This window comes from Parus major, chromosome 5 (assembly GCF_001522545.3).
Source record: "Parus major isolate Abel chromosome 5, Parus_major1.1, whole genome shotgun sequence".
Classification (NCBI taxonomy): Eukaryota; Metazoa; Chordata; class Aves; order Passeriformes; family Paridae; genus Parus; species Parus major.
The window spans coordinates 60,973,760-60,999,637 of NC_031774.1; the positions used below are offsets into that span (position 1 = coordinate 60,973,760).

Below are 25,878 nucleotides of genomic sequence, written 5' to 3' on the forward strand. Positions count from 1 at the left end.
GAGCCTCCTCCTGCTGCCTCTCACAGGTGAGGCTGGGCAGCCCAGCTGTCCCCACCTCACAGGTCAGCACCGGGGCTCTCAGCTGGGTTAGGAACAACCAGCCCAGCTCAGTCCCCACTCACAGATCCCTGTGGCAACTCTGGCTGCTTCTACACACATTTAATTGAGGGTTTTAACACTTTAAAAATTCACCTTATCTATTCTTTTGATGAGGTAAGAGAGGCCTCTTCCTCTTCCCTCTGGCACTTATTGGCAGCTCCAGCCTGCCCCTGGCTGGGATGGTCCCTGGGGACATCCTGGAGCCCTGCTCTGGTGCTGCACAAACACCCTGCCAGGGCTGGCAGTGTGACACACCAAACCCACCTCACACAGGCACAGAAAGAATGTCCAGCTCTTAGTTCCTACCCGATTCAGCCCACTGGGATTAGAGTGGAGGCAGAGCAGGCCAGTGCTGACAGCTGTGGCACATAAGATCCCAGTGCGTACCTCAGACAGCTCCCAACCAAAGCACCCCGAGGCTGGAGAGAGACCAAAAAGGCACCACAGTCCTGCTGCTCAGTCAAGTGTTGACAGTAAAATGATGGGTTCCCCTCACCACATCCTCCCAGAACCCCAGGGCTGGCTCTGGCATTCCTAAGGAGACACTGGTTATTTTAACTGCAGTTTTCTCAGCAGTTCATTCACACAGCTTTGCTGGCTGTTAGAGTGAATGCTCAGTACTTCTGGCACTCCCACTGCTGATGGCATAAGTGGCACAGAGAAGATCTCAGCTGGGAGTGAGCTCAGGCACCCCTCTGCTGAGAGCAGGGCCAGCAGAGAGAGCTGGCTCTGAGCACCCCAGGACAGGGAGCACACAGCTCCCCAGGGCCCTGGCCCAGCTCCTGACCACCCTCACTGTGAGAGCTTTTTCCTCCCGACATCAATTGGTTTGTCCTTCACCCCTCAGCTGCCAGCCTGGCCGAGCAGAGGCCGAGCTCCCACATTCCAGAGCCCCCAGAAGGTCTGGGAGCAGCATTCTCACTGTTCCACACAGCCCAAGAGCACCTACTGCACTTTAGAGTCAGGCTGAAAAACAATTCTGCTCTCCAAAATCCCTCCCTAATGGCTCCCCTTACTGACATGATGGTGGAGTTTATTCTGGATAGAAGTAAATGTCTTTTTATATAAAATTTATATAAAATTCACATCACCAGCATTATTTATTGGTCACAGGATTCAGGGTTCCAACAGAGCTTCTGTGCTCTTTAACTCCAACACACAGACCAGCAAGCAGAGCCAGTGGCTGCTAACTCACAGCAGGGTGAAAAAACAGCTCCAAAAATGGATTTGAGAACCCTGCAGCCTCCTGGTCCCACAGGGAGAGCTCTGTGCTCAGCCCAAAACCTCTCCCTGAGCAGCAGGATCAGAGTGGCCCTGCCTTAAACAGGACCAAGGTGCCCTCTGGTGCCTGCTGTGCACAGAGATTCCTTGGGAAGCAGCAGGGAGAGGGGGAAAAGGAAACAGAAAATAAAAAAAACAGGCACAGAAGCCTTAGTTTTAACACAAAAAAACCCAAGAGTCCGTATGAAGAGGGGGGAAAAAACCCAAATCAGCTAAAATGCAATACAGTGTCACAGCCTGGGAGAAGGAAAATTACAAATGCCAGCCAGTATTAAACTAAAAGCTCTTAAATAAAAAAAAATGGTAAAAATATTTTTAAAACTGAGTTGAGTAGAAGGCCCAGGGAGGAATTAAATAAAAGGTTTTGTTCTCGTATCCTCCCCCAGATTTTTTAAGAACCAATAAAAGTAATTTTCACCTTTGACAAGATTTTATGGCAAATTAAAGAAGTTTTTGCCATCTGATTGCTTCTGCCAGTTAGAGAAATTCTTGTAATGCTGTGGCACAGCAGATGTTGGATAGCTCCTGGAAGCAGTGAAATCCTCTCACCACAGAGCACCAGTTTGTACATAATTCACATTTCAAAGCTCTCCTGCAAAAGCAGCTGCTGTGTCTGATGTCCCTGTCAACCCCTCCTGTGGCTCAGCTCCCCTGGGGGATGTTCTAGAACCATCCCTGAACCTGGAGCAGATCTGAGTGTGTTGATTTCCCACCTGCAGCCCAGTGCTCCCTGCTGCTTTTGGCAAACTGTCAATTCCAAGATAGTATTTATTTATTTTGACTTCTGTTAGATGGCTTCTGCTGCTGAGATAAAAAAAAACAAAAAAAAAACCAACAAAAACAAACAAACCTATTTCAGCTCCAATTTGGAGATACACTTTATGGCTTGGTACCAACAGCTGTCACTGGCCCCACTGCTGGCACAGCTCCAGTGCTTAGCTGACACAAAATACAGTTTATTTAGTTGTTACAGCAGTGAATGCCAAGCAAACATCACTGTTCCTCAGATCTGACAGCATCACAGCAGGCATGACTGCCCAGAACAGGTATTTAGTTATCCACCCGTGGCTCTGCTTTGGGAGCCACTGATGGGTTTTCAGTTCTAATGTGAAGTTATTAGCTGTCCACTCATGAAAGGAGATAATAAATCAGCATTCACCCCTATTTTTGGAAGATAAAATGATGTAGCCTTAACAGAAAAGCGTTATCCTGCATACTGTGTATTTTCCAAACCAGAGGTAGTGCCTAAAAAGTTTATTCCAGCTATTGTGATACTCAGGGCCTTGCTTATTGTACGTAAAGTCACGTCCACAGAGTTCCTCTGGCACTGTTGCGCTGTGCTGACACTGTCCTTGGTCCACACTGAAGTGTTGTCTTGTTTACTGTTTGTCACAATTAAAGAATGATTTTACTGTGCACAGGACATCTCTTGTTCTTGCAGCACACACAGGGTGTGTGTCCTGCCCTCCTGCCTTGGATTCTGCTCTGGTTTTACAAAGCCCCAGAGGTGAACTGGTCACCTCAGGCTGCAGAAGCTGAGGTTCCCTGGGTGCTGAGCCCTCCAGAACCGCTGCAAACCGTGCCTGCAGCCCTGGCTGCTGCTAGAAGTTGTGTTCTCCAGGAAAGCAGCAGCAATTGAAATGCAAATCCAGAGCAGAGGAAGGAAACAGCACTGCAGGCAAGGCTGCTGGAGCCCAGCCACCGTGCTCACTGCAGCTGAGAGCCCAAGTGAAACACCCCCTGCACTCCCAGAGCCTCCTGGGGTGATGCAAAACTACTTGAAAGTTTCTCTTTCTCAGAAAAGTTCCTCATTTAAACACTCTCAGGTCACTGGGTTGAAAACAGCTGATGCACTCATGAGTTTGCCTTCCAGTGCTCCTCACAAAGCTACACCTGAATCAATCAGCTTGAACCAAAACCATGCCCTGAGGCCAACAGTCTGATGTAGAACTTAATCCTAACTTTTTATGCCACTAAACAAACAAAAAAAGAGCAGATATTTTAAACTTTTCAGAGTGGTATTTTATGTAACATCATTTGCCTACAAGTATCTCACTGGGAAGGCACAGATCACCGAGTTACAACTGGCTGACAAACAGCTCTGGCCCCAAAAATCTCTCTTATATTTGGACATAAAGATTAAAAAGAAAATCATCATCATAACAACAGAAATAGGCAAATAAATAAATAGGCCAAATAAACTGATTAAAAAAACACCTGCAGGAGAACAAATTACAGAGATGAATTAAAGCTCTAAAGAATATTCCTAATCAGAGGAAATGTTCCAGTCCACACACAGATTCCTTAAGGCATTCTCAACATCTTAATCCTACTGAGTTCAGCCAAATGCAGAAACCTCAGCCTAGGTCAGGTGTCAATTCTGCAAAGACTCCTGAAAGAGGGTGAGGAAAATTCAGCTGCAAGTTTTCCACCTGCAAGGGAAAAGGTCTCACTGGTGCAAAAGTGAAACTGCAGCTGCTGGATTGAAACCATGTTGTTTCATTTACCCTATAATCACAGTTAATTACATAGGAAAGTGTTGTCTTTATAAACACTGCAAGTCTAGACAGAGATGATAAAACATTTACTGTCACTGGCCAAAAAAGGAAATGCAGGCACTCACCTTGATGTAAGTGTTCTGAATTTCTACCAGTTCTTCCCCAAGTGGAACTACAATTTTTTCCACTTGTCTCTCGTGAGAATAAGGCTGGATTTCTGGAGAATCTTCAGCACACACCTCTATCTGAGCTATCAGCAAGTTGGAGATAACTTGTTGCACAGCCTGGTAGAGAAGCCACAAAAACAAAGTAACTATTGCTGTATTTTAGCAGGGGTTACATAAAATTGTAAGGAAAAGGCACACAGAAAGGTGGGGAAACAGAATTCCAGACTGGTTTGGGTTGGGAAGGAACCTTAAATCCAATCCCATCCCACCCTGCCATGGCAGGGACAGCTCCCACTGTCCCAATGTCCAGCCCCAATGTCCAGCCTGGCCTTGGGCACTGCCAGGGATCCAGGGGCAGCCACAGCTGCTCTGGCAATTCCAGCCCTGCTCCCCTCACCAATAAATAATTTATGGTTCATAGCATGGGAAACACCAAAACTTATCAAGTAATGGATTGTAAATATCAGTCTTGATGTGGAATTCCTTTTTCAGAGGTTTCAGGCAAACAAAGAGAGGTTCCACTGAACCCTGATTATTTAAATCATACTTTAAAGGTAGCTTTGGCTCACCTTGGTGTCACTGCCTGGGGTGGCACTCAGGGCCAGGACTCGGAATTGATTTGTGTACTTGCTCAGCTCCCTCACCACCTAAGAGCAGGAAAGCTTCATTAATATCCTTAAAGAGGATTATTTCCTTGTACAAACTACATCAATTGAAATACCCTCTAAGTAGGAAAGGCTTAACAAAACACTCTAAAAATACTGAATCACAGAATGGTTTGGGTTGGAAGGGACCTTAAATCCCATCCCATCCCTCCCACTGTCCCAGGCTGTTCCCAGCCCCAGTGTCCAGCCTGGCCTTGGGCACTGCCAGGGATCCAGGGCCATCCTGGAAATGCACAAAGAACAAGCTGGGAAAATGATGAAATTATTTATCACTTGATTTAACAAAAGTATTGACAGCCCACTAACTCAGGTGAGCTGCCAAAAAGCGACTCTGAAGAAAAGCTCTTAAAAATGTAATTCATGGTTAATTAACCCTATGTAATCTGAACTCCACAAATATCCAGGAAATTTCTTCAGTGTATCAAAGCAACTTCTTAGGTCACCTATTCCTCTCAGGAGCTTATCCCATGATAATGCAACAAAGCCTTGGCTAATCAACACAAACTCCAAATTTAAAAAGAAATGTTGAACTGACTTGTCTTTACTAAAGAACCTTAAGAAAAAAAACATTTTTTTTAACACTGGCCAGCCAAAAATATTTTTAAACCAAAATTACAATTTAATGGAGGCACTGAAAGAAATCCCTGACATGTATCACTAATAAACAAGGCAGAGGCAACACACAGGAGTGTTGGATCTGTTTCAAAGCTGAGGCCCCCAGGGACAATCTCCCCTCAGCAATGACAGAGATGCTTTATGGAGACCCTGTGAGCAATGCTGGGGAAGGGTTTGGAAACTGGGAGAGAAGAGCAGAGCAGCTCCAGCCCTACCTGGCAGTAGGCATGATTGCCAAGGGCTTTGTGGGCTTCGTCAATAACCAAACATTTGATGTCCACAGCAGGACAGGTCCCACGAGAGAGGTCATTGACCATGATCTGAGGTGTGAGGAAAAAGACTCTCTTGGTATTCCACAGCTCCCGCCGGCCCAGAGCCTGCGTTCCTCCTGGAAAACAAAGGAGCAACATCAGGGAACTGTTCTGCTGAGAACAAGGTATGGCCCATGACCTGAGAGTGACAGGGCTGGCAGACACATAAAATCATGGAATGGTTTCGGTTGGAAAGGGACCTTAAATCCCATGGCAGGGACATCTCCCAGTGTCCAGCCTGGGATCCAGGAACAGCCACTGGACACCTCTGCAGGGCCTGCCCTCCCTCACTCAATACAACAAAACTAAAAAATTAAATTCAGAACCATGGAAATCAAGGCTGGGAAGCTCAAGATGCCTCATAGCTGCTCACTGCCCTAAACATCATTTAAAACACCTCTGGGAAAGGTCTGGGCTTAAAAACAAGTCATGGGTTCAGTCACTAAAGCTGCTGCCTCAGTGAGGAATAAACTGCAGCTCCGTGGGGCTGCAAAAACTTCACGGAAAGGGGAAAGTGACGAGGAAAGTGACGAGGAGGGAAGGAAGCAGCTATAAAATGGATTAAAAGAGTCATTATTCTTTGGCTTCAGCATCCCGCAGAGCGCTGTGTGGGGCACGCTGGGGCCCACAGGGCTGCAGCCCAGCGCTTCACCCTTTACACAGGTGACCTGGGGTTTTTACCACCGCGAAAGCAGCAGTTTTAACCACGAAAGCAGCAGTTTTAACCGCGAACCCAGCAGTCAGCCCTTCCAACACTGTCAGTGTTCCTGTGGCTGGCTGTGCTCACCGGCTGCAGCCGTACCTGTCATCTCCGCCATGTCCCGCCACGGGATGCCCATGAGGCGGCCGCACGCCTCCATCTGCTGCGCCACCAGCGGCTTGGTGGGGGCGAGGAACAGCACCTTCCCCGAGGGGAACCAGCGGTAGAAGTTGTACATGACCACGGCGGCCACGAAAGTCTTGCCCAGCCCCGTGGGCAGGCAGACGAGCGTGTTGGCCAGCAGCGCGGCGCCGGCCATGCGCTCCTGGTAGGGCCGCACGGGCAGGTTGGTGGGGTAGATCCAGATGGCCCCCGCCGCCTCGCTGAAGCCCCGCAGCGGGCCGGGGTCGGCGGCGGCCGCGGCCGCCAGCAGCAGCTCGTCATCGCTGTCACCGCCCGCGTCCCTGCGCTCGGCTTCGCTGCGGGGCCCCCGCCACAACTGCGGCAAAGTGCTCTGCCGGCCGCCGCTCATCCTGCCCCGCCCGCCGCCATCTTAGCCCCTCCGCGCCGCCGCCGCTTGAAATCGCCGCCGAGAGGGACGGGGAGCCGCCTCCCGGCCCTTCCCTCCTCCCCCGGCCCTCCCCTTCTCCCCCGGCCGCCTCCCGGCTCTCCCCGAGCCCGAGGCAAATCCCGCCGCTGCCGCCGCTCCCCGCGCTCAGGGCGGGCCCCGAGGCGGCGCCATCTTGTCCCTCCCTCGGCGCCCGTCCCCGAAATCCCCCCGGCGGCCCCGCCGAGGGTGAAGGGGAGGGTCGGGACGCCGCCTTCGGAGCCTCCCCTTCTCCCCCGGCCGTGTCCCGGCCCGCCCCTTCTCGCTGCCGGGCGGCTCCCAGCCCTCCTCTCCGGAGGAGGAGCGGGAGGTGGGTGGGAAAATGGCGGCGGCCGCGGGCCCGGCGCAGCCCTGGAGCGCTGAGGAGCTGCGGAGCGAGGCGCTGGCCAAGAAGGAGATCATCAAATTCCTGCAGGAGCACGCGGCGCAGGCGGTAATTTCGGGGGATAATCAATGATTTGGAGTCGCGGGGGCGAGGTTTGGCGTTTCTTTTTGTTTCCCTGACCGTCTCGCACGCGTGTCCCGCAGTTCCTGGCGGAGCACAAGCTGCTGGGGCAGGTGAAGAACGTGGCGAAGACGGCGAACAAGGAGCAGCTGATCGCGGCTTACACTCAGCTCTTCCACACGCAGGTGAGGGGCTGGGGCCGGGCAGGGCTGCGGGGAGGGAGGGAGGGATGGATGCGGCTCCTCATCCTTCCTCATCCTCCCCTCGCAGCGCTTCAAGGGCACGGACGGCGCCGAGAAGGCGGCGGAGAAGGCGAAGCCGGCCAAGGCGGAGGAGGCCAAGGGGAAGGCGGTGAAGGCTGAGGAGGCTGCGGAGGAGGTTGGTGCCGTGCCCTCACCTCGTGTTTTTCGCCTGGAAAACCAAATTATCCCGGTCACTTGTCCCGGGGTGAGGGTTAGGGGGATATCGGGGAAAGGTTCTTCCCCCAGAGGGTGGAATGAGCTCTGGAAAAGCTCCCCAGGGAATGGGCACGGCCCCGAGGCTGCCGGAGCTCCAGGAGCGTTTGGGCAGCGCTGCCAGGGATGCCCAGGCTGGGATTGTTGGGGGGTCTGGGCAGGGACAGGATTGCACGATCCTTGTGGGTCCCTTCCAGCTCAGGAGATTGTGTGGTTCTAAGTCTTCAAAACCTGGTTACAGCAAAAAATCTGGTGTTTATGCCCCACGTTAGCCTGAAGCTGCATTTTCCCCAAATGTTGCAGCCTTGCAGTAACATCACACTCCACTCACTAACAGTGTCTCCTCTGATACCTTAAACTCAGCAGTTGTTCTTGCATATCTGAGGCTATTTAACCCACCAGTCATGACTCTCTTTTTATCACCTCAGGGGCCACCAAAGTACACAAAATCCATTTTAAAGAAGGGCGATAAAACCAACTTCCCGAAGAAAGGAGACACTGTCCACTGCTGGTACACAGGAAAGCTGCAGGATGGGACAGTCTTCGATACCAATATTCAGTCAAGTAAGGTTATGGACATAAAGATGTGCAGATAAACTGCTGGGGTTGGTTGCAAATGCTCCTAGAGGGAATTCCCTGGGCTCCTCCAGCAGATGTGGGCAGGGGTTTGTGTGTGAGAGCGTTCCTGACAAACAGCTTTATCATGGTGCTGCTGAGCCTGCTGCCCTGCAGCGGATCCTGATTTTCCATGAGGTAGCAAGGGCAGTATTTTAGGACTGGCTGGTGTCAAGTGACAGGGCTGCATCCTGCCAGCCCTGGCCTCTGGCATTCCAGCCCCGGGAATGTGGAATGCAGGGAGTCAATCCAGAGGGGAGACAGTGCCTAAGGAACTCTGACACCAGCAGTGCCCTGGTTTTCTGTAAATAAACACATCTTGGGGCCTTTCTGTGGGGAATCTTTAAAATGGAGGCACTGGAATGAGAGGGATTTGAATACTCTGGTGTGGATATTCCCTGCTGGTGCTTTTGTGACAGATCAGAGGGGTTAGGGGTATGAAATTGTGCAATACTGGAAAGGTTTTCCCAGCAGTGATGTCCCACAGTCAGGAACAGTATTCCAGAGTCACTGGAATACTGCCTATAATTCCTCATGCTTGTGTGTTCCTTGTTGACTTTTCTTGGTTCCTTAATATGCCCATGACTTGTACAGTCAACTTGAGTAATTCAGAAATGAGTCTTTGGGGTTTGAAAGATGCTTTGATGCAGCTTGAACATTTAATGATGCTTTTATTGCACAGTGTTAGTATTTCCCCTGAAAATCTGATATTGGGCTAAAAATAATGTTAGAAGAAGAGCTATTTATGTAAGGCACGATTGTAATGACAGTTTTCTACACAAGTGTGGAGTGTGCTGCTGTGGTGTTGAGGCAAATGAACATAAAACTCTTTTCCAGGTTCAAAGAAGAAAAAAGCAGCCAAGCCCTTGAGTTTCAAAGTTGGCGTAGGAAAAGTGATCCGAGGTGTAAGTAAAGCCCTCAGGGCTCCCTCTGAGTCCCCAGGCAGTTTCATTCTGTGATTTGTGACTGGGCTGCAGTTTTTGGGGTCTGTTTCTCATGGAGGCAGACTGGGGATTACTCTGGGAGGATGGAACGTTCATCCTCAGAGTCATTCCCTCTCCAGGCAGTGCAGAGAACACAGGCTCTGCTCCCTGGGGTCAGCCCAGCCTCGGGCTCCTGTCAGTCTCTCTCAGCAGCGAGGCTGATGGGATCCCTGGGCTCCTCCCATCCCTGTTTGCATTCCCTGGGCTTTTCCACGGGGAAATTCCTGCTGCTGTCCACCCTGAGCCTCCCCTGGCCCAGCCTGAGGCCTGAGCTCTCCTCCTGTCCCTGTTCCCTGGCAGCAGAGCCCGACCCCCCCGGCTGTCCCCTCCTGCCAGGGACTTGTGCAGAGCCACAAGGGCCCCCTGAGCCTCCTTTGCTCCAGCCTGAGCAGGAGGAATTCCTGATGTGGGGTGGGATTGGAGCTGGGAAGGGGCTGTGGCTGTGGCCCAGGTTTATCCCAGTGCTTATCCTGGTTTGTGGGTGCCAGAACCTTCCCTCAACAGGGACACAGCACCAAGGCCTGGGCACTCCCTGGGAAGGGAATACTGGAGCTGGGAATGCTGATGGAATGTGTGTTCCCATTGCTCTCCGGTACCATCCCAGCATGGGAGCAGGGATCTGCCCTGTGGGACTGGTGTGGGAGCAGGGAACACCCCCTGGAGCGCTGCACGGGGCTGGGGAGGATGCCTGGGGCTGTGGGTATTCCTGGGAGCCAGAGGAAAAGCTGGAAGTGCAGAGGCTGCTGTCGTTGCAGTGGGACGAGGCCCTGCTGACCATGAGCAAAGGAGAGAAGGCCCAGCTGGAGATCGAGCCCGAGTGGGCCTACGGCAAGAAGGGGCAGCCCGATGCCAAGTATCCTTCCATGACCTCTGCCTCCTGAGGGAACCTGGGAATGCTGGGGCCAGGAGCTGCTTTATGGACAGGAACACAACGGGGGCTCCACCTGTCACCCACAGCAGGCTCAGGACGTTCCCACCCCGAGTTCAGGGCACTTCCTGGGGCTGCAATTGCTCTTTTCTTTTGGAGAAGAACTCGTGCAGGGGCAACCTGCTGCTCTTTTCCACCTGCATTTTTATCCCAGTGCTTCCAAGTGCTTCTGCCTGATGGGGATCCTAAGCAGGAGCAGGGGCAGTTACATCAGCTCTGGGACACAGCTGAATTAGGGGCTGGAGGAGTCATCCCGTGGTGGTTTATGCAGCCCTGTTTCCTTTCTCCAGCCCTTCTGGAGGAGGGCAGGGGGTTGTTCTCCTGTGCTGGAATCCTGTGATCTGAAGGGCTGCCTGGACACCTCTCCCCTGTGACAGGGGGACAGCGTGGCCTCTGGGAGGATTGAACGTTCATCCTCAGAGTCTCTCCAGGGAATGCAGCCAGGGCAGTGAGTGAGGAGCAGGGAGTGCTAATGAAGGTGGCCCTGGAGCTGGATCCCCACAGCTCCCGCTGGATCCGGGGTGTCCAGCTGGGTCAGGATCAGCCAGGGACGCAGGAGAGGCTGGGGAGCAGCTGGGGACTCCCTGCCCTGGGAGGGGACACTGCAGGGGCTGCTTCAGCTTCCTTAACATTTGCCAACAGGATCCCACCAAACGCAAAACTCTTCTTTGAGGTGGAGCTGGTGGATATTGAGTGAAGAATTCCCTGAGCTGCTGGGAATGTGTTTCTGCCAGAGCTTCCTGCTGGGTTGTTGTAACTCCTGGCTCCGGTGACAGCGGTGCCTTTGTGGAGATGAGTGCTGAGTGTTGTCCCTGCCCCGCTGCTGTAGTGACAGCCCCACCACTAAAGCAGAGTTTGTACCTGCCAGTGCCTCCCTTCTTTGTGTCTGTGCTCCCCTCGCTGAGCAGCAGGGCCCCACACCCAGCCAGGGCTCCTTCCCTCCTCTGGAGCCCAATCCCACACAATTCCCACTCCATTTATTTGACAGCAGCTGTGCTCGCAGAGATCCGGGTGTTCCACAGGTGTCCCTGTGCCACAGCCCCTCCTGTGACCACCAGAGCTCAGCTCAGGCATTCTGTTCTCCCTCCTGGCTCGAGTGAGGCAGTCCAAGAAAGCTCAGAGCACTGCTGAATTCCTCGCTTTTATTACAAAAATGGGAATGATCACTTTGATCAAAATGAAAAAAGTTTTGCTCACACCGTGTACATGAAAAACTCTAAATACAAAACTCATCCCAAACACAGTTTGTGCTTTTAAAAAAGAACGAAGGTGGTTTAATCCCTGCCCCTCCCACACTACAGAACCCGTGGGGCAGCTCTGCCAGGCCCCCAGCCCCAACAGCCCGGGCCTGGAACAGCTGGGCCAGGAGCAGGACAAGCCCTGGCTCCAGCCCTGGGCCAAAACCAACCCAAAACCCCACAGCTTCGCCCACTCAATTATGGAATCAAGAGACCGACGAGAATTCTTCTGATACTCCATAAATTAGTGCAGGGAATTAAAAAAATTCATTTATGGTAAATGAGAATTGTACAGAGACCATTTATCAGTTACCAGCACACGAATCTTGCTTCACACATACCCCGTGAGCAGCAGCTCGGTTCACATGCAGAGGACCAAAAGCAGGTGGCACAACAGTTCCTTCACAGCCCAAAATTAGAAAAATATAATTTTTTTTTTTTTTTTTAATTCCATCTTTGTTGAAACTGCAGCACAGTGAACTCCACTCCCTGCAGGGATCAGGTTGTGTGGTAATACTGTCCGTAATTCCAGGCGTTCTGGTAGTTGTACTGGAACAAACACAGCAGCAGCATCAGCCAGGATGTCCCTGCTGCCCACAGAGCTCCCCCAGCCCCTGTGCCCAGCACAGCCCCCTGGGCTGCAGCCAGCGGTGCCATTCCCTCTGGAATGCCTGGGGAAGGCAGGCAGGGTGGAGGAACCGTGCTGCCACAGGACAGATCTTCATCACAGTCACAAAATCAAAATATCCCCACCTGGGAGGGACCCCCAGGATCATCCCAGACCCCCCAACAATCCCAGCCTGGGCATCCCTGGCAGCGCTGCCCAAACGCTCCTGGAGCTCCGGCAGCCTCGGGGCCGTGCCCATTCCCTGGGGAGCTTTTCCAGAGCTCATTCCACCCTCTGGGGGAAGAACCTTTCCTGATCTCCAGCCTGAGCCCATCCCTGGCCCAGCCCCAAGGCTGCCATTCCTGCAGTGCCGTGTGAGGCTCAGGGCATTGCTCAGGCCCAGCACTGGGCAGTCTGTGCTGGATGAGACTCCTGGCACTGCCTGGCTTTGGGGAGAATTCCCAGCCTGGCTGCAGGCAGTCCCAAAGGGCTCCCCAGGGGTTGGGCCCCAGTGGTGCCACGGCTCTCCCAGCTCTGGGGGCTCTGCACAGTCTAAACAACACTTTCCATAAAACCACTTCAGAACCAACATGGATTTAAAAGACAGGTGGCTGTGGCAGTAGGGACATGGGTCAGTGGTGACCTTGGCAGTGCTGGTGAACAGCTGGACTGGATGGTCTTACAGGGCTTTTCCAACCTCAACAATTCTGTTCCAAGCTAGAATGCCCCAGAGGAAGAGCCCCAGGGGACAAGCTGATTTTGTTGGTGCTGTGTACCAGCAGAACCCACTCCAAGGCACTGCAGGAATTACTGCCTGGAGACAGTCACTGCCAGGCACACAGGAAAGGGGCTGACCCCAAAGCCAGTCTGGGTAAAACAGTCCCACACACACCTGGCCCTGCTGCCCTCCCCATCCCCTCCCTGTGTGACAGGACAGCCACGCAACGCGTGAGGAGCACACCCAGGAGGGAAAAACACCCCACAGAGTCGAGTTTTCCCCCCCAGGAGCTGCAGGTGTTCAGGCTGGCCCGGGGCACCGTACCTGGTACCAGGCGTTGTAGTTGTAGGCGGCCTGGTTGACCTGCATGTCCCCGTCCATGAGCTGCGCCGCCGCCAGCCCCGCGTCCTCCGTCAGCAGCTTCTTCTCGTCCGGCTCCTCCGAGCTGCAGGGGAACAGAGCCTTGTTCTGGCACCCTGGAACGCTTCACCAGCCTCTGCTGTGCTCAGCTGGCTGCCCTGGCCCAGCGGGGTGAGGGAATTGGGCTCAGGGAAGGGCAGCTGGTGCTGTGCTCCAGAGCAGGCTGGGTTTAAAGCAAAGCAAAGGCTCTAAGTTCCTGCTCAGAGACTGAGTTATTTTACCAGCTCAACAACTGGTTTGGCTCAACAACTCAAAAACTTATTTTCCAAAAATGTTTCCATCCCTGGAAGCATCCAAGGCCAGGATGGATGGGGCTCTGAGCAGCCTATGGAAGGTGTCCCTGTCCATGGCAGGTTTTAGGGCCTTCCAAAGCAAACAATTCTGTGAATATTTAAGGCAGCTGAGCTCTATTCAGCACACACTTTAAAGGACTAAAATGAAGGGATTCTATCCTCACATCAGTGGGTTCAAAGCTGACAAAAGACTAAAGAACCCCCAGAGTGAGCCGCTGGGCTCAGTCCGTACCCGTTCTCCGCCCGCCGCTTCAGCGTCTCCTGCTCCTTCAGCAGCGCCTGGTGCTCGTCGTAGGCATCCAGGAGCCTGCAGAGAGCACAGCCAGTCAGGCCTTGCCAGGATTCCAAACTCCTGAGCAGTGCCCACTGCAAGCTCTAACACTACAGCAAACTGCAGTGCCACCAGTTCTAATGAGTGACCCACCACCAGCAGGGGAAAGCAACTCGGTGCCATTCACAACAGCTCCAGCTCCCAGCCTGCTGAGCTTCCCTCACACTTGATGCAGCTTTTATCAAGTTCCTTTAGAAACAAGTTCTCTACAAGTGATTTGTGATTCAGCTGCTCCTTCAGAGCCTGCTGGTGATGCCACCCACAGCAGCACAGAGATGTGGGAATCATTATTTAAACACTGGAAATTATTCCAGTCCCAAAGCAGCACCTACAGCCTTTCCCCATCCAGCAGGGAAGAACAAGGGTGGTTAATGCAGCACAGGAGAGTCCTGGCTAAAATTCCCACAGATATTGAAATACCCCCTCATCTGCAGCATCTCACAAAACCTGCAGCTTCTGACAGTCTGCTCTGGGTGAAGAGCTCCTCGTACTCATTCTGTGCTCTGGGATTATTTGGGAACTGCAAAATTCCTTGTGGTTGATCTGTCTCAGATCCCAAACTTGCACTGACTGGCTGCCACGCAGAGGCAGCAGAATTTAAGGAGGGCTATTGTTAAAAACATACAAAGCAGGAAAACTGACTTCTCATTAATCCTTCCAGGTTATTTAGCTGCAAAATGTAAATAAAAACAATAGACAATTAAGAAGAAAAACATATTTTGAGGCATTGAATTTAAAACTTGCATTTCTGGTGTATCCTCCCACCTAAGTGCACAGGTGTTAACAGTGCTGAGCACTGAGAAATCCAAGCACTGCAGTTCTGGAAACTCCCAGGGAACAGTCTCAAAGGACACCTGAGGCCTGTCCCATTCACAGGGCTCAGCAAGGGGAAACCAACCACAGCAAAACCTGGCAGGGCAGCACAGCTCTGCTCACTCAGTGCTGGGCACTTCAGAGAAAAAGGGGCAATTATCTGACAATCTATTCCTGTTTAAAAATCTATTCCTGTTTAACATCAGGAGGTCGGTTTAGAAGGGCAGCTGTTCCTTACAAAGAGCTGATGGCACAAAGGAAATGATTTTACAGAAGTCTGATCCCACCCTTTTCCCAGCACTCTCCCAGTGACCACACAGGTCATCTTACTTGTTCACATCAGACCCAAAATCTTCCAGGAATTCCACTTTTCTCTGTGAGAACGTGATCCTCATTTTGATGGACAAGGCCCCATGGATGGCCTTGTCAAAGCAGCTCAGGATGTTCTCCTCGTTCTGCTTGAGGTCACCACTGTACTCCATCTCCAGCAGGTTCAGGTACAGTTTGGTGTTTTCCTGTGCAGAACAGGCATTAGGAGGGGCACACCTGACCCTCACAGCAGGTATTTAACTCTGCTACACACCGCAATTCACCCCATAAATACACACAACAGCCAATAAAGGGATTTTCCTCTCTCCCTGCGCTGGTTTGTGGCACAAACAGACCAGGAGTGACCAACACCACAAACCCAGGTGCTGCACTTGGCTGGCAGCATCTGAGTGCCAGATATTCCTGTGCTGACACCAAACCACCACCTACTGCCCACACCAATAACACTGAACACAGCGAGAACGTTTAAGATAACAGAAAATTAAAATAAAGGTGCAAAGCACATTGTGTTTCTGATGGGAAAAGGGTGCAAACATCCAGATTCCCAGGCTGGGACCTTGGCAACGTCAGTTTAGAGGGACTGTTGTCTCCATGCAGTAATGGGACATTCCATGCAGTTACAACTCCTGTCATCACTGTTGCCATGTTTTACAAAAGGCTTCAGAAAGAGAGAAAGACACCGGGGTGGTTTGAGTTTTGGGTAAGACAGCCAAGAGGGAACACATACTTTGTCCAGTTCTATGGCTTCTGACAGCACTTTTCTTGCCTTTGGCAGGTTTTTCTGCACTTTGAAGAGGTGCCGGGCGAGTTTGATGGCATAGAAGGAGGCTTCACTGATGGACTTGGCATTCCTGACAGCATCTTCCAGCAGCTGCTCCGCCTCCTCCATGTTGCCGTGCCGGCGCTCCAGGCTCACCCTGCGCAGGCGGATCATGGCCAGCCCCAGGATGCACTCCTCAAACGTCTTCAGGATCCTTCTGGCTTCGTCAATGTTGCCTGCAAGGGCAGGGAGATGCTTTAGGACAGGGCAGGTGGCAGAGCTCCCCCAGCAGAGCCCCCCGAGAGGCAGGGCTGCCCTTACCCTGCTGCTCCTCGAAGGCTGCCCACAGCATGTGCACCATGGGCTTCTTGGGCAGGTGGATGGTGCAGGCCCTGCTGTACACGTGCCTCACGCCCTCGATGCTGTGGTTCTCCATGTATTTGGCGTACTAGGGTTGGAAACAGAGCAGAGACCAGCCAGGTTAAAGCTTGTATTTGTCTCCAAGAACATGCCAGAACGATAAAATTCTTTTGTTTAAACCCATTCAGCACCTTTATGGAACCACTAGACTAGTTTCTGTAAGGAAGGACGTAGAGAGGCAACGCAGTTGGCAAATGCAGCAGTCAAATCTGGTTGCAAGCAGACCATCTCCTAATGCAACAGATATAGTTATAGATGAACAACGTTCCACAGGGTACAAGGGTTAGTCACCAGGTCAAGGTGTGCACCAGCAGAGCCGTGAGCTGCCTCCCTTACCTTGATCCAGAAGTCCTCATAGAGGGCACATGAAATGACACATCTCTCAAAGAGGACCACGACTCGCTCGTGAGTGCCATTCTCTATCTCAAACTCTAAGTACTCTTTCCAGTTTTTCAGCTGAATTTTCTCCAGAGGTTTTACATGAAAGTAAGGCCTCTTGATCTGCAAGAGTCACAGGATGCAACTGGTGATTACACACACACCGCCACGGGGGTCCACACAACCAACAGCCACACAACCAATACTCAGTTCCTGCCATTTCAGTGATCAGGGCTCCAGTGACACCTCAATCCAGGGTTATCCAGGTATGGATCAAGGGATTTACTCCACTGACATTCCAGGCTAGAAACCTCCTTCCCTAGAGAGCTTTTGGAGTGCAAGTGTTTGGAGCTGCTGGCAGAGGACCCAAGGCAGCGCAGTGTCAGTGACATTATGGACACACTGGACACTGCCCACATCCATCCACACAAGCGCTTCCCTGAGGGACACCCAGCCCACAAGTCCAACTCAGCATTTGGTGGAGAATCATGGCAAGGAAAGACAGAGGACTGAACTGGACTTCCTATCAAATATTTACATCAATCTGGTTATAGCAAGACCACAAACTTAGCACCATCGTGGTGTTATTGATGGCTGCAAGAGGGGCTGGGTGGGACAGAGCTCAGCACAGAAAATTAAACATTGCTCTGTTCAAATTGAAATTCCTTTGTCTGGTATCTTGCCAGAGATCCTTTGCTTTCCTCTCACCATCTTTAAGTGCATTTGATTATGTCTCTCCTGTGCTGCCATTTCCTCTCAGATCCAAATCCATACAAATGGATGAAGAACTTACAGTAATTAAGGAGAATCCAATTTTTCAAAGCCACCTGAAATGTAAAGCCAATCCCTGTTCCCTGCTCCTCACTGACCCCTGGTGTGGCAGCCAACACTTTGTGGCCATTTTGCCCAGCTCACAGTCCCACTCCTGCTGAAAACAGCTGTGAGCCATGGCCAGCCCTGGCTGGGCTCTGTCCTTTAGAGCCACGCTGCCCCGTGCACGGCCAGCTCCTGCTGGACTAACTCTGCTAACCAGGCACTCTGCACACCCTGCTGCTACCCAGAGCACGCTGTGGCCAGCAGGGAGGGGACTCTCAGCTGCCCAATGCCCACAGCTGCAGTGCTCTCCCCAGTCCCACGGGTGTGCAGTTCTGGGTTTCCCAAGGCAGGAACCTGGGGTGCTCTGCTCCTCCTGCCAGGGGAGGTCACTGGCACAGAGCTCGCTGCTCCCCACGCTGGTTTTGGGAGCTCCTGGGCTGTGGGGACACCTGGCCCAGCACAGCAAATCACCCAACCCACTCAAGCCTCAAAATCTGGCCCAGATGGGTAACACAATGGACTCCTTAGAATAAGAAGTAAATTTAAAACAAGGACCATGTTTGCCAGGAAGAAAAATATAAACACTGAGAATTAAAACCTCACATTGTTTTTTCAAACAGAATCCAACTTAACTCTACAGCAAAAGCTGTATATTTGCAGTGGTCAAAATATTAGTTTAATTAATTACTTTTAATACATTATACATAGGAGGTCCAAAACAAAAGTTACCTGATTAAGTGTGTAATGTTAAAATATAGAAGCACAGGAATTTTGTTCTCTGAGCACAGGCTTACCTTTCAAAGGGAATCCCCTCCATCCCCTCATGCCTTTACACCACCCCAGGGCACGAGCAGCACTAACTCTCAGGACTCACTTAGCAAACACTACAGCACCTTGCCTCTCTCCAAACACTGCTCTGAGATCTTTACATCATCAGGTGCCAGGTGCCTCTTCACAAGAAAAACGGCAAAGAAATGAAACTGTTCCAGCTCTGAGTCTCTCTTCAACCCCCCCCACAGTAGTTTTAGTTAAGTTTCACAGAATTCCCAGCTCCCAGACCTGTTCCCAATCCACCTGCTCGTGTTGGCTCACACAAACCCCACTTACCGCTTCCTCAAACGTCCACCTCTTACTGACTTCATGCTCGTTGTGGTTAAATATCTCCTGATGGATCTCAATGATTCTGTGCCTCATGTTCTCTATCTCAGTGATTAGCTACAACAGAATAGAAAATAAACATATATAAATAAAATATATTAGAAAATAGAACACAGGCAGACATGGTATCACCTTTGTGACTGCCTCCTGTGCCGGGATGTGCGTGGATTCTCCCTGAGCAGCCAGGGCAGGGCTGGGACACTGCCTGATGGAGCCTTGGCCCTCAGCACACACAGCTGAACTGGTTTTTATCCTATGCTAAAGCTGATTTGAGATTAAGGACGGATTTGGATCCGTCAGCCCGAGTTTCAGTGTGTCTGTGTTTTCAGCATCAGCAGTTCCGTTGGACAGCTCCAGGCTTTCCTAGGCCTGTAACAGTCTGAACCTGCTCAGGCCACTGCTGATGAGGAGCTTTCTTAGACCACAGATCCCAATCTGCTGACCTGGAATAATTACTATTTGTTCCTAAGGTTTTGCACAACGCTTCTTTCATTTTCTAACTCATGTTTTTAACACCTCTGCCAGCACTGGAAGGGGCTGTCCTGTTACCACAGGAGCCACAGGGCAGGGATGTGCAGCTGTCTGGGCACAGCTCGAGTGGCTGCAGAGGGACAGGGAAGGACAGGGGTGGTACTCTGTGCCCACCCTGTGCAGGTACCTTGGCGGGGTCAGTGATGCCCCCAGAGCTCTGTGGGCACTGCCCAGCTCCAGCAGACTGAGCTGGCTGCAGAGGAAGCCCTGCCCCAGCCCCAGGGAAGGACAGGGCTGGTATTTGTGCCCTCCCTGTGCAGGTACCTTGGCGGGGTCGGTGATGTCCTCGGTGCCGCAGGGCAGCTCGTCCCCGTCCTCGCCGCTGTGGCCGCTGGCGGCCGCCAGCTCCCGGCGCAGCTGCACAAACTGCTCCGTGGTCAGGAAATCTCGGGGCAGGTTGTTCTGGATGTGCTCTTTAAACCTAACAACAGCCACAGAGAGGCATTGCAAAGGGGTTGTTTCACGCTGCCCTGCTGCCCAACGGGGCACAACCCCAAATCCCAGGGGGTTGTGCTTTGCTTTGTGGCTCCCACCCAAAACAGCCTCACCAGTGCCATGTCTCAGAGGGCAGCATGGCAGGCTGAAGATCCCTTGCCATGGAAAAGAGATGGCAAAGGACAAAAACAGTTATAAAGGAAACACTTCATTTCCCACACTGAGAGATCTGTGAAAGTTATGGGGAAGACTGTGCACAATTTAACAGAGGGTGCTGCTCAAGTCTTTCTACCAATGCAGAATCCACCATCTGAAACTGAACCAGGATTCCTCTTTAGTCATTTAAATTGGTGCTTCTCCACACAGAGGCACTGCACAGCTATTAAAGTCCAAAACTGCTCATTCTGATTCCTCAAAGACATCCTCTCTTCTTCCCCACACTTCCAAGGCCTGTCCTTACTCCACAACAAAACCTCTGAATTTTCCTAAAACCAAATTCCTCAAATGTGCATCAGTTCTTAAAAACAATCAGTCCAACTGCCCAAGTAGAGAAGTAAATAACCACATAAAACTGTTCCAAATCTTGTGCTGAGTATTTCCACCCCTCACACAGCATTAACTCCCTGTTTTCCCTTTACCTCTGGAAGTGATGGCTGTAGAGCTGTGTTGGGATTCCCAGGATGCGGTCATAGATGGATGTAACTTCCCTTAGGTTTCCCTGGTCATTTTCCCAGTTTATATACATTTCCCAGAGTCTGTCAGAACGGAAATCTGTCCCAGCAGCCAGCACTGCGTGTTCATAGGCTCTGGAAAAGGAAATTGTTTTACACTGGTTTCTGGATTCTGGGACAGAACAAGGAAGGAAAGTCCTGCCTCTTATTAAAGGTTATGAGCACCCTCATTTATTTGAAACTAGACTTATATTAATTATTTACATTCTTCAAAGTGTTCAGATATCTGCAGCAAGGTGTCTGGAGATTCCAAAAGCTCACTCATTTTTTTCCTCCAGCACTTCCACAACAGAACAAATAAAGGCAACAGCAAAAGCCGCTGGCCAGAACACAAGATATTAGAAAAATACACAACCTTTACCAACTTTTGTTTTGTACAGACTCCACACCCACAAGTGCAACACCTCAAACCTGTGCAGCAATTCTGCAGCTTGATTCAGAATCAATTCCAGTGCAATTAAGCCTTCTGATCAAACTTTAGTCCAGCCCTTTAAGCAGGTCCACTGCCAGCCACAGCGAGCAGACAATCTTAGCCATACCCTGGAAACTCCAAGGAATTAAATTCCAAGATTCCAAATGCTGCACTAAGTATTTCTTAACATCCAGACTGAAGTTCTCAAGCCACAACTTTTGTTGTATCACATTGTGCTGTCTTCCCATTCTTACGGAATTTGGCTCCATCATCTCTTAATTTAAAAATCCTTGAAGTGACACCGGGTTGTTATGAATTTTCCTCTTTTTAAAAACACAAGAACCTGATCCTGCTGGTGTGTATGGATATCAGGCTGCTCCCAACTCACCCCCGGATGGTACTGTTAGTTTCAGGATCAGCAGGGTCCAAGGTCTCCTTTAGGAAGTTTATATAATGTATCCAAAGATCAACACTAAGAGGAATTGCCTGAAGCCCTCGGCGATAGACCTATGAAGAGAACATGAACTGTACTTCAAATCCTTAATGGGGTCCTAAGAGAGAGGCAACACTGTGTTATCCGGTGAACCTTAGAAATACTAATTACTGGAATTTTGTTTAAATAATCTACCATTACCATTCGGGTGGAGGTTGGATAGAACATGGCAATGTTCTGATCTCCACGTGCAGAGTCTTGATCTTCAAAGCGCAGCGGTCCCTGCATTCTGACCAGGTTGTGTGGGCAGGCTTTGGGGTACAGACCATAGGGCACAGACCCATTAGAGCATCATTGACAGCGTCTGACCAAAAATGCAATAAGATGGAGCAATTGTGACCAGCAAACCAACTATATTGTTTTGAAAATGAGTAATAAATGGAAGTGACAGAAAAGCCCTGCCCTACTTGTTAAGCTGCAGTGTAATACAGAGGCTTGCACTGCAAAGCTTGACAAACTGTAGAGGTTTAACGCACCTGCCAACAAAGAGAGAGAACATTAGCTCCAAATGCCACAGCTGTGACACGTGCAAACACGTCCCTCGAGCCCTGGCCGTGCAGGGCAGGCACTGGCAGCCCAATGACTCGCAGTGGGACAGTCATTGTTGGCTTTGGGACTGGTGGCAGCGCTGGCCCCGGGCCCTACGTACCTCGTCTGACTGCTTGACGTTGTCGTGGCGCTTCTCCAGGTCCGCGTACTTCTTCCAGTACCCATAGCAGTAGGGGTAGTGTGAGAAAAACCTGTCAAAGGCTTTCCTGGCTGCTGGCAAGTGGTTCTGTGGGAAACACAGAGCGAGCACAATCAGTGCTTCCCTTAGGAACAACTTCAGGATATTTTAAATGCAACCATTAACACTGTGTTAGAAATGCCTGGAGTTACTTTGACACTGACACCCTGGGCTACTGGAAGGTGGCCCTGCACATGGCATCAGCTTTTAAAGGTCATTTCCAACCCAAACCATCCTGGTGTTTTATGATTAAATGACAACAGTGGCAAGGACAGCTGCCTTAAATCAGCATCTGTGACAGCCTGATATCCATCCTACATTTGCCACTGGAATTCCATGACTTCAGCTTTTCTTTGTTTATTTATTTCAGGGAGACAGAGGAGAAAGGGGCAGGTACTAACCTCCTGCTCTACGTACTGCAGTAGATAAACCCATCCCGTGAAATCCTGTGGATTGTCCTCTACTACTTTCCAAAACTTGTCAAAATCCGGAGGGAAGTCAGCCTCAAGATCTGTTGTCTGTAAGCTCTCAATGTTTGGAATTTCGCTCTCCTGCGTGTTGTCCTCGTTGAGGTCCGGGGAGCTGTCCGGGGACTGCTCCATCTCGGTGACACTCATGATCTCGGTGCTGAAGTCCATGTGCTGCTCCTCGGCCGCGCTCTCGGCGCCGGGCTCCGCGCTCTCATTGCCCACAGTGGGCTGCTCCTCCTCCGTGCTCTCCGTGTTCTCCATGGCACCGCTGTGCGACTGATCCTGCGGGAACACCGCTGCTCAGCGCTCCTCCTGAGCCACAGCTCGGCTGGGAGCCACCAGCTCAGAGTGTGCCAGTGCTCCAGGGGTCCCTGTACTGCACCACAGCCCTGCTGGCATCTGCCTCGTGCATCAGCCTTCTTCAGCAATAAAATATATCAACAGCTGTCACAGATTTTCACATCTGCATATACAAATCCTTGGGAGGGTCTAAAAAACTGTCACAGGGAGCTACAAAAGTTAATCAATACAGTTTTCCTGCAGGAGTCCAGTGGAAGTTTATTCCAAATAAAGAAATATGTTCAAATCCCATAGAAACATTCAGGCTGGAAAAGCTGCCTGAGACCATCAGGTCCAAGCCACTCCAGCAGTGCCACGGTCACCATGGACCCATGTCCCTTAATTCATTCAATTTTCCTATTTAGTACAAGTCAGTAAAGTTTTTATGAAATAAACAAGTGTTAAAAGGTGCCCTCAACACCAGGCTAAAGCAAAGACAAGAATTACTGTCAGAACCAACTCAGTCCCCATTAGGGATGTCCAAACACACCCAGCAGCACCACAGGGCCACAGAAATGCTCTGGCTGCTCCTGACCTGCAGCCCCTCACTCCCACCCACACCCAGTGCCAGGTGCTTCCTCCTGCCCCTTGGGACAGACTCCTGCTTCCTCCCACTCCTCCTGTGATGTCCCTGCCAAGAGCCACAGCCCAGCCCTGCCGTGCCAGTGCCAGGCCAGCCTGACCTGGCTGGGTGCCACTGAGCCTCGGCTGTTCCCAGCCTTTCCTTCCCGGAGCAGGGACACTGAGCTGAGCCTCCTCCAAACCCCTGACAGCTCAGGGATCCCAGCACTCTGCAGGACACAACAGCTCCCAGCTGTGAGTCTGGCTGGGGTGAAAGATGAAGAACAGTGCTGCACTGTCATCCTCACAGGCTGCACTGCCACTCCTGGTTCCTCCCGTTCTCCTCGGAGCAGGTGGCAAATGCATTTGGGATTTAAAAGAAAAAGCAGAAGTCCCCACCCCAGAACTCTCCAGAGTCCTTTCACACTGAAAGCCTGAAGAGACAACACCCAGACCACTGCTTTCACTTCAGCAAGGACATGGATAAGACACCACTATACACTGGGGTGAAGTTCCTGCCAGAAAGGAAAAATCTCTCTCCCTTATCCTCAGCAGCTTCAACTCCTGGGATACCCATTCACGTTTTCCCAGGAGTTCACCAAGCCAAGGAAATTTGGCACAATGTTCAAGAGTCCCTGTGGTGCACCCAGCAGGTTTTCTAATAACTGCTTTTTTAAGGATTTCTTCCCTCCATCGTTAGGCAGCCACAGGCTTGGAGTAACCTGGGCTAGAGAAAGGTGTCCCTGCTCATGGCAGCGTGTGGAACTGAATGGGCTTTGAAGTGCCTTCCAACCCAAACCATGCAGTGACCCTCTGATTTTGAGAAAAAACATCATTTTGTAACATTAAGTATCAAAGAGTATCCCTGTGCTTTTACCAGTGCAACAGGCAGAGACCTCAATCACTCAAAGGCTGCTGCACTTCAGAGGGTACCTCTGCAGGTTCTAAAATAGAGGGGTAAGAGGAAGGAGTGACACTAACTGCAGCCCCAACATCAGAAAAAAACAGTTTCAAGGCTATTTACAGCTCTAAAATTCACATATGATGTTACAAAATGACATAACGGTGAGAGGGACGAGAGAAAATGGCTTCAAGTTGCACCAGGAGAAGTTCATGTTGGATACTGGGGAAATTTCTTAATGGAAAGGGCTGTCCAGCCCTAGCACAGCTGCCCAGGGCAGGACTGGAGTCCCCATTCCTGGAGGGATTTAAAGCCCTGTGGACCTGGCAGCTGGGCACATGGAGCAGTGGTGGCCTTGGCAGCAGTGCTGGGGAGAAGGGTTGGACTTTATGATTGGCCTTAATGATTCCATGGATTCTGTCATGCAGTAATTCCTGACCTAAAGTTACTCTGATGTTTAACAGATGTTTTCTCCCTCTAGCTGATTCAGAAGGCATATTCCATCTTAAAAAACCAGCTCTCCAAATCCAGCCATCTCTGGATTAAGAGGGAAAAAAGAATGAGGGAGAAGCTGTACTGAGCTGCACACGAGGTTGCAAACTGAATCCAAGTCTGTCTGACAGCTCTTCCAGACAAATGCCATCCAGTCTGGTCCCTGGCATATCCCAAAATCTGACAGCAATCCACGGTTTAAACCAGCCAATGCAACAGGCCATGCCCAGGTCACAAAAGTCCATGGGAAGGCATGGGGCCAAGAAACATCAGGAAAACTTAATTCTGGGCTTTTCACCTAAATTCCAAAGGGTTTGGCATCACACAGGCTAAACAACTGAATCAGCGTATCAGACAGCTACACACACACTGGTATTAAATAATTGACGCTAACATGTATTATTCAGCTTGTTACCAGCAAAGGAGTGCTGTACACAAAACTGCCGCTCCTAAACGTGAATGAGCTCATGGCAAACAAACAGGGAAACTGCAGAGGGGCAGGAATGTGGAGCCTTGTGTGAGCTCTGCCCAGCACGCCCCACTCACACCCTGATAAGGCGCTGCTGGAACCAGCGGGGGCAGGGCCGGCGCTGCCCGGGCCCAGCGCGTGCCGGGATTAGGTTTGAATCACGGAATCATTTACTGGAAAAGCCCTTCAAGGCCATCGAGTCCCAGCTGTGCCCGATGGCCACCTCGCCGCCAGCCCAGAGCTCTGAGTGCCACGTCCAGGCCTTCCCCGGACAACTCAGGGATGGGGACTCCAAAGCTCCCTGGGCAGCCCCTGCCAAGGCCCGACCACTCTTTCCATGTGGAAATTCCTGCTGCTGTCCACCCTAAGCCCCCCTGGCCCATCCTGAGGCCGTTTCCTCTCGATCGGGGCCTCTCCGGGGCCCGGTCTGAGCAATAACGTCACAAACCGCGAGGCGCGGAGCGGCTCCGCGCGGGCCCGTTACTCGCCCAGCGGCCGTTCAACGCAGAAAACGAGGATACAAGGACACAGCAGGGATGCCGGGATACACCCGCTCGGCAGAGTTCATCTCTCGGGCGGGCCCGAGGCCCGGCAGCGGCCGCGGGAGACGACGGGGCCGACACCGCGCTCGCAGCGCCCCGCGCGCGGCCCAGCCCAACCCCCGCC

At 51.4% G+C, this 25,878-nt stretch overlaps 3 protein-coding genes and 1 non-coding gene across 8 annotated transcripts in view; 1 reads left to right on the forward strand and 3 right to left on the reverse strand.

Annotated features, from left to right (window-relative positions):
- The window catches only part of FANCM (FA complementation group M), a 57,489-nt gene extending 50,515 nt beyond the window's left edge, over window positions 1-6,974 (reverse strand). Inside the window, exons 1-4 of the mRNA XM_033515237.1 lie at window positions 6,439-6,974; window positions 5,541-5,713; window positions 4,615-4,692; window positions 4,004-4,162 (exon numbers count right to left, since the gene is read on the reverse strand). Coding sequence (XP_033371128.1) covers window positions 4,004-4,162; window positions 4,615-4,692; window positions 5,541-5,713; window positions 6,439-6,868 — 840 coding nt within the window. The 5' untranslated portion in view covers window positions 6,869-6,974. The remainder of the gene's footprint in view (window positions 1-4,003; window positions 4,163-4,614; window positions 4,693-5,540; window positions 5,714-6,438) is intronic.
- Window positions 6,975-7,165: 191 nt separating this feature from the next.
- Window positions 7,166-11,236, forward strand: FKBP3 (FKBP prolyl isomerase 3). Its single transcript, XM_015630930.2, has 7 exons — window positions 7,166-7,376; window positions 7,472-7,573; window positions 7,659-7,766; window positions 8,272-8,407; window positions 9,296-9,363; window positions 10,197-10,294; window positions 11,012-11,236. Exons 1-7 carry the CDS (start codon window positions 7,266-7,268, stop codon window positions 11,064-11,066), a joined length of 678 nt encoding a protein of 225 aa, XP_015486416.1. The 5' UTR covers window positions 7,166-7,265; the 3' UTR covers window positions 11,067-11,236.
- Window positions 11,237-11,491: 255 nt separating this feature from the next.
- PRPF39 (pre-mRNA processing factor 39) lies at window positions 11,492-25,430 on the reverse strand. Of its 5 annotated transcripts, XM_015630925.2 has the most exons (14): window positions 22,382-22,749; window positions 21,661-22,028; window positions 21,395-21,557; window positions 21,149-21,267; window positions 20,256-20,423; window positions 19,447-19,603; window positions 18,601-18,708; window positions 16,636-16,800; window positions 16,201-16,327; window positions 15,847-16,115; window positions 15,120-15,304; window positions 13,878-13,952; window positions 13,257-13,377; window positions 11,492-12,156 (listed from the first exon to the last, which is right to left on the reverse strand). In XM_015630925.2, exons 3-14 carry the CDS (start codon window positions 21,479-21,481, stop codon window positions 12,106-12,108), a joined length of 1,632 nt encoding a protein of 543 aa, XP_015486411.1. In that variant the 5' UTR covers window positions 21,482-21,557; window positions 21,661-22,028; window positions 22,382-22,749; the 3' UTR covers window positions 11,492-12,105. The 5 variants fall into 5 exon arrangements, with proteins under 5 accessions (XP_015486411.1, XP_015486409.1, XP_015486410.1 ...); XM_015630923.3 differs by lacking the exon at window positions 21,395-21,557 and having other exon boundaries at window positions 21,903-22,028; window positions 22,382-25,430; XM_015630924.2 differs by having other exon boundaries at window positions 21,395-22,028.
- Window positions 15,678-15,763, reverse strand: LOC117244619. Its single transcript, XR_004498062.1, has one exon. It is a non-coding gene; the product is annotated as a small nucleolar RNA SNORD127 (small nucleolar RNA).
- Window positions 25,431-25,878: the final 448 nt, after the last annotated feature.

What these genes read in the sequence shown, in the direction of transcription:
- FKBP3 (XM_015630930.2), top strand. Translation starts at nt 7,266, where the DNA reads ATGGCGGCGGCCGCGGGCCCGGCGCAGCCCTGGAGCGCTGAGGAGCTG. An exon ending in CTCAGCTCTTCCACACGCAG is followed by an intron (nt 7,574 to 7,658) that starts GTGAGGGGCTGG and finishes CTCCCCTCGCAG; the next exon opens with CGCTTCAAGGGCACGGACGG. An exon ending in CTGAGGAGGCTGCGGAGGAG is followed by an intron (nt 7,767 to 8,271) that starts GTTGGTGCCGTG and finishes TTATCACCTCAG; the next exon opens with GGGCCACCAAAGTACACAAA.
- PRPF39 (XM_015630923.3), bottom strand. Translation starts at nt 22,711, where the DNA reads ATGGAGAACACGGAGAGCACGGAGGAGGAGCAGCCCACTGTGGGCAAT. An exon ending in ACGTCAAGCAGTCAGACGAG is followed by an intron (nt 21,268 to 21,902) that starts GTACGTAGGGCC and finishes TTCTCTTCATAG; the next exon opens with GTCTATCGCCGAGGGCTTCA. An exon ending in ACATCACCGACCCCGCCAAG is followed by an intron (nt 18,709 to 19,446) that starts GTACCTGCACAG and finishes ATTCTGTTGTAG; the next exon opens with CTAATCACTGAGATAGAGAA.